Consider the following 12,407-nt stretch of genomic DNA (forward strand, 5'->3'; position numbering starts at 1 on the left):
AACTGAGGGAGGGGGATGAGGCAACTGAATGGATGGTCCCAATCTTACTGGCAAAGAAATCCAAGAGCTCCTTGCATTTGTTGTTGAAGGTAAGGATGGAAGAGGCAGGGAAGAGGGTTTTAGGGAGAGAGTTGGTCGTGGAAAAGAGAAGATGGGGGTTTATCTTTGAATTCTAGGATGATCCTGGAATAGTGGGTAGTTTTGGCAGAGGAGAGGCCCAATAATGCTTGATGTGGTGCAACCAAATCTGGGGGTAGAGGCTTAAAAGTCATGTGACAAGTCTCATCGACCTGAAACGTTGGGTTAGATTTTGTGCAGGAGGCATGGGTTCCCGGCACTAGGCCGAAAAGGTGGGGGAACCCCGCCTCTGCATTCCTTTTGCACGCACCCACCCCCCAACCCTGCCCCGGAGAGATCCTCTGTTTTTTGGGGTCAAAGTTTAAGGAGGCGGGATCCCTGTCCCTTTGAAGACATAATCACAGGACTGGTAGCTCAACAGTATTGGCAGCACTACCGAAAGCAATGACCTGGGCCCAGCAGGGGAACTCCAGAGAAGATGTAGGTGAGGCGGGGTTGCTGGGGCGTCTGGAAGGCCCCGGTGAGGTGGGGTGGGTTGATGTGGACATTCCGTCTGAAGGAGGGGGTCCCGGGGGGTCAATTGGTTCCTGTGGGGGTCCTCCATGGGCCACAAAGTGCCCACAAAGAAGGGACCCCCCCCCCCACAAGGTCACAAGGAGGGCACTCTGTTTTACAAGGAATCCTTCCCGCATGGCACAGGCAGCCCCCCCCCCCCCACCCCCATCCCCACCACTGCTGCTGCTACGATTCCAGCGGTGGCAAGAAGAGGCCCTTAAGTGACCATTAATAGGCCACATAAGGGCCTCAATTGGCCACTGGGTGGGAAGGCCATTGTCGGCCTATCCTAGTCCCCGGGAGAATTTGAATTGGGAATCCCGGCGTCAGGTTCCATGGCAGGCAATTCTGTCCCGTTTCTCCCCCCCCACCTTACCCCCCCAACGAAACTCGCCATTGGGATGAGAACAAGATCCAGCCCGTTAACTCTGTTTCTCTCTCCACAGATACTGCCAGACCTGCTGTGTGTTTCCAGCACTTTCTGTTTTTATTTCAGATTTCCAGCATCTGCAGTATTTTGCCCCTAACTAAAAAGAGTTTTCCAATAAAAGCAGGATTATTTCTCCAGGAAATGCAGTGAGTGGAGGATAGTTGTTTAACAGAAATCATGTGCTTAAATTCATTTTCAGTCACTCACAGAAGTGCTGTCTCTAGGCATGATTGAAGGGAAAATTACCCAATTAACTGCATTCTGGCTGGGTCTTGCGGTATTCCCATACACAGCTAATTTTGTCTTACCACAATTGCTAATAATTGAATGGCTCAGGGCATTGTTAACATCATAGTGTTCAGTGGGATTCAGCTGGGGAGTACTGCCATGTAAGCAGAGATCCTGACAGCACCAACCAGCTGTACACACATAACCCAGCAATAAGACCAGTGTCAGTGAGATCCGGAGCACTAAGACTGACATCTCCTCTGCACCCCGCACCCCCTCCCCATCATCCTCTATGGAAAGTACTGCCTCCTTGACGGGGTATAATTCCACACTGTAAGTGGCCATTCCTTGTGTATGAACCTGGGCAGTGATCATCTGTGGGCTGTTTGACTGTCAATGGCATGACAACCAGGTGTTCACTCAATCTCCAATCCGAGCAGGGTTCCCTGGACAGGCGTATTACTGGTTGATTATTGCCTCACCAGCCCAGGGGTGAGGAGACCATGTCTGAGATCAGCCAAGCTGATGCCATCCGGGATTATAGGGTATAACTCCTCTCCACCTTTACCAACTGGGCCATCTTGGACCCAGTGTCTAAGCTCGAAAATCCAATGACCCGCACAGAGCCCACAGGTGCTAGTGCTCTAGTACTTACATCTTTCCACCACGTGTCTGGAGAATGCAGGCCGCAGCTCACACTGTATTCACGGCAGCAGGAGTCTGGCACTTGAGTGGTGTTGAAGGCCTCGAACCAGTCAGTGTAGTTTGAAACTCCACAGCACCTGAACTAGAACAGCCAATGTTAACAAGTCAGGGCAGTCCACGAATGGTCCAGCAGAACATGATGTTCACCGTTAATCGTTTATCAATCTCATCCGCTTCTACCCTTCTCAGAGACATAAACATCAACACGGACCACTTGGGCCCAAGGGCTTCTTTCAGTGTAATTCGATGTGACATATGTGTCTCTGAACTTAGCCCTCCCTGTACCTCTACATTACATGCTCCTGGGGTTTATACTCATGTTGACCCTCTTTCTATAAAAGGCACTCCCACCCACCTTTCCAATTACCATCTTATTGCCCATCTGTCAGCCATGTGGAGTCAGATAATGAGTGGAGGAGGTGATTGTTCGAATACAGAAAGCCACTTGGTGAAGGATAAAACTGGAGCCAATCTTTACTCAGTCTTACATTTATTTACAGAGTTAAACATTACAAGCTTACGCCTCCTAAGTCAACAACACCACAGCTTTAATAAGTGTCACTTTGTATGCGCTCAAATAAACCCCCAATTAATCCCATCGTCTGCATATATTTAAACATAATTAATATACAATGAACAAGTTATTGGCATGAAGAGGGGGATGGGAGAGAGATGAGCTTTGAGGAACCTCTGAATTAGTGGGCAAGTAAGAGACCGAGCCATCAACTGCAGCACAGATTTGAGTGGAAACCAAACAACCATGAACATAACTCGTACCCTTCAGCCCCTTCACAGATTGGGGAGGCGGTGGCGTAGTGGCATTGTCACTGGACTAGTGACTCAGGGTATTCTTCATGGGTTCGAATCCCATTGTAGCAGAAGGAGGAATTTGAATTCAATTAATAATAAAAAAAAATCTGGAATTAAAAAGCTAGTCTAATGATGGCAATGAAACCATTGTCGATTGTCTCAAAAACCCAACTGGTTCACTAATGCCCTTTAGGGAAGGAAATCTGCTGTCCTTACCTGGTCTGGCCTACATGTGACTTCAGACCCACAGCAATGTGCTTGACTCTTAAATGGCCTAGCAAGCCACTCAGCTGTACCTAACCGCTAAAAAGTCCAGAAGGAATGAAATGGGACAGACCACCCAGAATCGACCGAGGCACCAGAAATGACAAAGGCAACCCAGCCCTGTTGACCCTGCAAAGTCCTCCTTACTAACATCTGTGGGCTTGTGCCAAAGTTGGGCAAGCTGTCACACAGACTAGTCAAGCAATAGCATAAATTAGTCATACTCATCAAATCATACCCTACAATGTCCCAGACATCACCATCCTTGGGTATGTCCTGTCCCACGGGCAGGACAGACCCAGCAGAGGTGACAGTACAGTGGTATCCAGTCAGGAGAGAGTTGCCCTGGGAGCCCTCAACATCGACTGCGGAACTCATGGCATCAGGTCAAACATGGGCAAGGAAACCTCCTGCTGATTACCACCTACTGAAACCACCCCCCCCCCCCCACATCAGCTGATGAATCAGTACTCCTCCATGTTGAACACCACTTGGAGGAAGCATTGAGGGTGTTAAGGGCACAGAATGTACTCTGGGTGGAGGACTTCAATGTCCATCACCAAGAGTGGCTCGGTACCACCACTGCTGGCTGAGTCCTCAAGGACATAGCTGCCATTTGGGGCTGTGGCAGGTGGTGAGAAAACCAAAAAGAGGGAAAATCTTACTTCACCTCATCCTCACCAATCTGCCTGCTGCAGATGCATCTGTCCATCACAGTATTGATAGGTGTGACCACCGCACAGTCCTTGTGGAGATGAAGTCCCATCTTCACATTGAGGATACCCTCCAGTGTGTTGTGTGACACTTCTTTGGCCTCCTTGTCTTGGGAGACAGTGGGTAAGCGCCTGGAGGTGGTCAGTGACACTACCACCTTGCTAAATGAGATAGATTTCGAACAGATCTAGCAATGTAAAACTTGGCATCTGTGGGCCATCAGCAACAGCAGAATTGTACTCGACCACAATCTGTGACCTCATGGCCCGGCATATCCCCCACTCTACCGTTACCATCGAGCCAGGAGACCAACCCTGGTTCAATGAAGAGTGTAGGAGGGCATGCCAGGAGCAGCACCAGGCATACCTCAAAATGAAGTGTCAACCTGGTGAAGCTACGTCACAGGACTATCTGCGTGCTAAACTGCATAAGCAGCATGTGGTAGACAGAGCAAAACGATCCCACAACCAACGGATCAGATCTAAGCTCTACAGTCCTGCCACATCCAACCATGAATGGTGGTGGACAATTAAACAACTAACTGGAGGAGGTGGCTCCACAAATATCCCCATCCTCAATGATGGGGGAGCCCAGCACATCAGTGAGAAAGATAAGGCTGAAGCATTTGCAACAGTCTTCAGCCAGAAGTGCTGAGTTGATGATCCATCAGGCCTCCTCCTAAAGTCCCCAGCATCACAGATGCCAGATTTCAGCCAATTCAATTCACTCCACGTGGTATCAAGAAACAACTGAAGGCAGTGGATACTGCAAAGGCTGTGGGCCCTGACAATATTCTGGCAATAGTACTGAAGACCAGTGCTCCAGAACTTGCCGTGCCCTAGCCAAGCTGTTCCAGTACAGCAACACTAGCATCTACCCGCCAATGTGGAAAATTACCCAGGTCCTGTATACAAAAAGCAGGACAAATCCAACCTAGCCAATTACTGCCCCTTTAGTCTACTGTCGATCATCAGTAAAGTGATGGAAGGTGTCATTGACAGTGCTATCAAGCGGCACTTGCTTAGCAATAACCTGCTCATTTTGGGTTTTGCCAGGGCCACGCAGCTCCTGATCTCATTACAGCCTTAGTTCAAACATAGACAAAAGAGCTGAACCCAAGAGGAGAGAGTGACTGCCCTTGACATCAAGGCAGCATTTGACCAAGTATGGCATCAAGGAGCCCTAGCAAAATTGGAGTCAATGGGAATCAGGGGGAAAACTCTCTGCTGGTTGGAGTCATACCTAGCGCAAAGGAAGATTTTTTTTTATTCATTCATGTGATGTGGGCGTCGCTGGCTAGGCCAGCATTTATTACCCATCCCTAATTGCCCTTGAGAAGGTGGTGGTGAGCTGCCTTCTTGAACCGCTGCAGTCCATGTGAGGTAGGTACATCCGTGGTACTGTCAGGAACGGAGTTCCAGGATTTTGACTCAGCGATAATCAGGATGGTGTGTGACTTGGAGGGGAACTTGCAGGTGGTGGTGTTCCCATGCATTTGCTGTCCTTGTCATTCTAGTTGGTAGAGGTCACAGGTTTGGAAGTTGCTGTCTAAGGAGCCTTGGTGTGTTGCTATAGTGCATCTTGTAGATGGTACACACTGATGTCACTGTGCGTCGGTGGTGGAGGGAGTGAATGTTTGTGGATGGGGTGCCAATCAAGCGGGCTGCTTTGTCCTGGATGGTTTCGAGCTTCTTGAATGTTGTTAGGGCTGCACCCAGGCAAGTGGAGAGTATTCCATCACACTCCTGACTTGTGCCTTGTAGATAATGGACAGGCTTTGGGGAGTCAGGAGATGAGTTACTCACCACAGGATTCCTAGCCTCTGACCTGCTCTTGTAGCCACGGTATTTATATGGCTACTCCAATTTAGTTTCTGGTCAATGGTAGCCCCTAAGATGTTGATAGTGGGGGATTCAGCGATGGTAATGCCATTGAATGTCAAGGGGAGATGGTTACATTCTCTCTTGTTGGAGATGGTCATTGCCTGGTACTTGTGTGGCGCGAATGTTACTTGCCACTTATCAGCCCAAGCCTGGATATTGTCCAGTTCTTGCTACATTTCTACTCGGACTGCTTCAGTATCTGAGGAGTCGCGAATGGTGCTGAACATTGTGCAATCACCAGCAAACATTCCCACTTCTAACCTTATGTTTGAAGGAATGTCATTGATGAAGCAGCTGAAGATGGTTGGGCCTAGGACACTACCCTGAGGAACTCCTGCAGTGATGTCCTGGAGCTCAGATGATTGACTTCCAACAACCACAACCATCTTCCTTTGCGCTAAGTAATGAATCAGTCCATGTAGAAACGGGTGGCGCAGTGGTTAGCACTGCAGCCTCACAGCTCCAGCGACCCGGGTTCAGTTCTGGGTACTGCCTGTGCAGAGTTTGCAAGTTCCCCGTATGACCATGTGGGTTTCCATCGGGTGCTCTGGTTTCCTCCCACAGCCAAAGACCTGCAGGTTGATAGGTAAATTGGCCATTGTAAATTGCCTCTCGTGTAGGTAGGTGGTAGGAAAATTGAGGGAAGGTGGGGGTGTGGTAGGGAATATGGGATTAATGTAGGATTAGTATAAATGGGTGGTTGATGGTTGGCACAGACTCGGTGGGCCAAAGGGCCTGTTTCAGTGCTGTATCTTTCTATGACTGTGACTCTAAATTATCTTGTCATTATCGCATTGCAGGTTGTGGGAGCTTGCTGTGTGCAAATTGACTGCTGCATTTCCTACATTATTACATTGACTGCACTTCAAAAAATACTTCATTGACTGTCAAGCGCTTTGCGATGTCCTGTGGTTATGAAAGGTGCTACATACGCATTCTTTGAATGTGTACATTCAAAGTGTAGAATAATGTCGAAGTGTTCTGTTTCAATCTATGATTTAGTGTTCAGTATTCGCCAGTGTGCTTGTAAATGAGTTAACTATCTACCTGAAACCTTACAACTGTGTTCTGGAACACTTGATTTCCTTGAATATCACATAAGTGTGCCAAGGGTCTGAAGGGTGCGAGTTATGTTCGTGGTCGTTTGGTTTCCACTCAAATCTGTGCTGCAGTTGATGACTCAGTTCTCACTTGTCCTTGAATTAGGAGATTTTTCAAAGCTGCTCTCTCTCTCATCCCCCTCTTCGTGCCAATTACCTCCTCCACTCAATCTCTGACTCCAGCCACCCTTTTGCTGATGGTTCCACTCGTTATTCACCAGCTTCCTTAATGTTCCACACCCTCAGCGCTCACAAGCTCCAATTCTCTTCTAATGCAATTGAATGTCACCCTCTAGACCTTCAGAATCTAGATTCTCAGAGGCAAAGTTTGTTTGTGTCTCATTAGTTTAACCAACAGCTCCCATTCCTGACACGTGGAATGGCGAAGGCACCATCAGTTCGCATAACTTGTCGCCACTATCTTCGTCCCTAAAACTGTCTCCAAACAGGTTGGTTTTCTTCTTCCTTCTGTGCTAAACACATCTTTTTCCTTTTGACAATCCTAACCATCTAAATAAAGGCTGAGTTATCCAAGACCTGAGCACTGCTCTCTTATCTGGAGAGTCTCCTGTGATATCAATCTTACTCACTTGGACAGGCTACAATGAAAAAACTTACTGTTTTAATAAGTAGACCCCTCTCACCTTTCGCCTCCAAGCCCTCATCAGTTTTATCTCCAGTACTGTACTCAGTGCTGCTCTGAATTTCCACTCTTGTTTCTTCTAGCCTCAGATGTACTATTCTTCACAGATTTCTTCCTCCTTTACGCACTGCACTGTGTTCAAATCAAGTCATCAAACATTCTCCAATGTTAGTTTGTTCTTTCGCAGAACCTCCAAAATTACTTCTCCTGATTTTTCCTTCATCCTACATGCTTCAGATTTTAGAAAGACAAGCCTGGAATGACCTGTTCACTCTTCACTGAATCCTTCATCTTTTTCACCTTGCATTGTGTGCCTTGACTCCTCACCTGGGACTGTCAATAAAAAGGCAGACTGTGTACAACGTAACATGATAAATCAGGAGGTAGAATTCCCCTGGAGGGCTTGCTGATTTTCCACGATAATCCCAATTAAACCCCAAAGTCTAACACAGGACACAATATACAGCATAGTCCGTATTGTACCTGTCCTGTGCCTCCTTAGTGCGGCCGTGAAACCGGAGTTTTACTCAGCATCTATCATGGTGAAAGAACTTACTGGGCTAGAGTAAAGCCATGGGCTGCAGCAGTTCCTGACAGTCTGGCTTTCTTCACCCAGTGTACTGGTTTTGGAAAGCAGAATTATCCAGGGCTCCTGCTCCTGTTCCCTATCCATGTGTAGCACAGGATCAGGTTCAGCTATGGTGCCTCCTATCCCAACTCCAGCCAGATCCCACCTCCCACCGCCAGTGCCCCTGCTCTGCCCCCAGTTCTATTTCCCCAGCTAATTCCACCACTGCCACCCCCCACAATCCCCACCACCACACTGGTTCCTCTGTCTCACTGCATTGTAATTGAGTAAGTTATGAAATTCACCATCAAGGCTCACACATGAGGATTATCAGGACTAACTTAACATTCATGATGCCCATGAAAGGTCTCCATTATAAGTACGGGCCCTGCAGAGATGTTCGCTACTGCTTTGAATGCTGAGATTTTCTATACTGTAGACGAGATTAGTAAGAGTCCGAAATCTCCAGGCAGAAGAATGGAAACTCATCAATTCTCCCGTGAATCTCCTTTGAGATTCAACAGGCTCAGCTACACTTAACATTAAATCTGCTTCTTTCTCCACAGATGCTGCCAGACCTGCTGAGTATTTCCAGCTATACTTAATGTATGTGCAATGTATAACTGGTTCTTTTGACAGTCAACATAAATCTGTGTCCTCTGGTTACTGACCCTTCTACCATTGAAAACAGTTTCCCCTTATTTACTCTGCTGTGACTTTCAGTACCTTTATCAATTCATTTTCTCTGCTCTAAGGAGAAAAACACCAGCTTCTCCAATCTCCCTTTTACCTTTCATCCCTTACCCTTCTAATAAATATCCTTTGCATTCACTCCCTCCACCACCAGTGCACAGTGTGTACCATCTACAAGATGTACTGCAACAACTCGAGAACATCTTCCAAACCCATGACTTCTCCACCTAGAAGGGCAAGGGCAGCAGTTGCATGGGAACACGATCACATGCAAGTTCTCCTCCAAGCCACACACCACCCTGACTTGGAACTATATTACTGTTCCTTCACTGTCATTGGGTCAAAATCCTGGAACTCCCTTCCTAACAGCACTATGCATGTACCTACACCACATGGACTGCAGTGGTTCAAGAAGGTGACTCACCACCACCTTATCAAAGGCAATGAGGGATGGCAATAAATGCTGGCCTTGCCAGTGATGCCCACATCCTATGGGCCATGACCTGCTGAGTATTTCCAGCATTTTCTGTTTTTACTTCTCATAGCATTAGTTAACCTTCCCTCAAGAATATTGGTTCTTGCTCTGTCCTGCAACCTGTTCATCTTTCCAGGCCCCTCCTGCCCAGATCTGGTCCCAATGCCCGAGGAAACTGAAGCCCTTCCTACTGTGCCATTTCTTCAACCATGCATTAAACTGTCTCATCTTAATATTTCTATACTCAATAGCATATGGCACTGGGAGTAATCCAGAGAATGGTACCTTTGAGCTTCTGCTCTTTAACTTCCTCTCTCGTTCTTGAAACTCTGTCTGGAGGATCTCAACTCTTTTTTTTCTTATGTCATTGGTTCCAACGTGGACCACGATCTTTGGCTGTTCCCCTTCCCTCACAAAATGTTCTGCACCTTTACCCTGACCTCAAGGGGGGGGGGGGGCAACATATAATATCCATGACTATAGAATCCCCTATGACCATTGATTTTCCATACTTTGCTGTGCCCCCCTGGTCCGATCACTTACCCCACAGTGCCATGGATCGGCTCTAGACATACACTGAAGTGTCATGACCCTCACATAAATCAGCGCTGAAAACCAGTGTGAGAATGCAATGCTCCTGGAGGATACCTGCACCTACTGCCTCTTCCTACCCTGCTAGATGGTCACCTCATTATTATCCTGCTGAACTCCATGTCACTGCGGGGTGACCACCTCCTGGAATGTATGATCCGGGAGATTCTCCACTTCCTGTATGTCCTGCAGTGACACGGGAACCCGAAGCTTGAGTTCAAGAAACTGGAGGCACTCCCTGTGCACATGGTTATCCAGGACGTATGAAGCATCCTGGAATTCCCACATGGCATGAGAGTTTCAGGCAATGGGTCTTAACTGTCCCATCATTTTGCTTAAAAATCTATCTACTTAATTTATATATATATATATATATATTGTTTAGTATCCCCTGTTCCTAATTATTATTTAATTATATATGTATACCATATTTAGTATAATTTGGATCCCCTTAATGTTGGAATGACTACTTCGTTAATATAAATGTTATTACCACAGATCTAATGAATTAATCTTGGTTATTTATTCATTTACATTATTAATGTCACTCCTTGTTTTGAATTATTTTGCATCTCCTTCCCCCTCTGCACTGCATTCCCACTATTATCAAATTTTCATTGGTCACTTTCTTTAGCAGATTCACCTAGCTCTGCGCTTCAAGTGTTATTCCTGTAATATATACCTTTCAAAAATACACTAGTCACAAATAGACAGCCAGCTACCAGCCACTCTGATTAACACCTATAATTTAAACTGAAAATTCTGTAAATACTCGGCAGTTCTGGCAGCATCAGTGGAGTGAGAAACAGAGTTACCGTTTCAGGTCTGTGACCTTTCATCAGTTCTGACAATATCGGAAGAAAGGTCACTGACCTAAAACATTAGCTCAATGACGTGTGAAATGGAGAGTCAGGTGAACTTACATCTGTCTGTATGATGCTCCAAGCATTTGTGAGACCAATATTTCCATCCGTCTCGAACAGCCGAAGGCCTTCCTTCAGATCCTCCCGAGCGTAAGTGTCAATCTGAGAGTAGAAAGGAGAGAGAGATTTGTGTTAATAGAACTTTGATCGAAACTAAAGCTTTGAATTAAGTTATAGGAGAGTAAAAAGCAGGACATCTGGAATCTGTAATACAATGTGGACGGATCAGAGACTGTAAGGGCACAGCATGATTTGAATATCCAGGTTATAAAACATTGGAACCATTGTTGCTGACTTGGAATGGGTTGGATTAAACCACAGACTGGGTGATAGTTCTGCTGGATGAGTGGACCACAATCAATGCCTTGTAGTTGAAATGTTGATGTTGTGCTGGCAGTTTACATCCCACCAATCTAGGGAGACAGAATGTCAAGGGGAGGGTATGGGGAGTGAGAGAATGGGGTACGTGAAGGAGGGAGAGTTTGCCCGCTCTGATCTTTCTACTGGTTTACTGAAACCCTCATTCATGCCTTTGCTACCTCTAGACTTGACTATTCCTGGCTGGTCTCCTACATTCTACCCTCTGTAAACTTAAGATCATCAAAAACTACGCTGCCTGTGTCTTAACTCACACCAAGTCCCCTAACTTGGCAGGGGTGTGAAACCAGGAGTTCATAATAGAGAAAAACCAAGGTGCACAGAGAATTGAGAGAGACAGATAACACTACAGGAGGAAATAGTAAGGTATTAGGTGGGATCAATGTAAGAGAGAAAGTAATAAGGACTAAATTAGATATCCTGTGTATGTATGTGAATGGACAGGGTGTGGCAAATAAGGTTGGTCATGTGGAAATATGATGTGGTGCCAACGGAGAGCTGGCTCAAAAAAGGGCAGGACTGTGTCCTAATATTCCTGGATACAAGGTGTTCAGGAAAGATAGCAAAGGAGGAGGGATGCTGCATTGATGAAGGAGAACATTACAGTGCTGGAGAGACAGAATGTCCAAGAGGGCTTAAGGACAGAATCTATTTGGTTCGGGCTAAGAAACAATGGAGGTACCATTACATTGCTGGGTGCTTTCCATAGGCCACCAACTAGTGGGAAGGATATAAAGGAAAAAAATTGCAACACAATTACAGCGAGGTGCAATAATTATAGAGTAGTTATAATGGGGGACTTTAATTATCCTAATATAGACTGGGATAGCAATGGTGTAAAGGGCAGAGAAGGTAAAGAATTTCTAGAATTAGGGCAGCACAGTGGTGCAGTGGTTAGCACTGCAGCCTCACAGCTCCAGCAACCCTGGTTTGGTTCTGGGTACTGCCTGTGCAGAGTTTGTAAGTTCTCCCTGTGACCGCATGGGTTTCCGCCGGGTGCTCCGGTTTCCTCCCACAGCCAAAGACTTGAAGGTTGATAGGTAAATTGGCCATTGTAAATTGCCCCTAGTATAGGTAGGTGGTAGGGGAGTATAGGGACAGGTGAGGATGTGGTAGAAATATGGGATTAGTGTAGGATTAGTATAAATGGGTGGTTAATGGTTGGCACAGACTCGGTGGGCCGAAGGGCCTGTTTCAGTGATGTAAAAAAAAAATTTAGTAAACAGGGTTGCGTCCCATGTCCCGGGTTCCATGTTCCTCCAGAATGAGGCCCAGGTCCCTATGTAGAGATTATTTTTCTGAGTTTATCTGCAGCAAATTCTGGACAAAACAATGCTCCTTTTTCACATGCAATGGCTCGCAGATTATC

General features: G+C 46.5%; 1 protein-coding gene across 1 annotated transcript in view; it reads right to left on the reverse strand.

Moving 5' to 3' along the window:
• The window catches only part of LOC137376888 (tetraspanin-4-like), a 151,391-nt gene that overhangs the window by 12,599 nt on the left and 126,385 nt on the right, over nucleotides 1-12,407 (reverse strand). The window contains exons 4-5 of the mRNA XM_068045845.1: nucleotides 10,661-10,762; nucleotides 1,947-2,078 (exon numbers count right to left, since the gene is read on the reverse strand). Coding sequence (XP_067901946.1) covers nucleotides 1,947-2,078; nucleotides 10,661-10,762 — 234 coding nt within the window. The remainder of the gene's footprint in view (nucleotides 1-1,946; nucleotides 2,079-10,660; nucleotides 10,763-12,407) is intronic.

This window comes from Heterodontus francisci, chromosome 14 (assembly GCF_036365525.1).
Source record: "Heterodontus francisci isolate sHetFra1 chromosome 14, sHetFra1.hap1, whole genome shotgun sequence".
Classification (NCBI taxonomy): Eukaryota; Metazoa; Chordata; class Chondrichthyes; order Heterodontiformes; family Heterodontidae; genus Heterodontus; species Heterodontus francisci.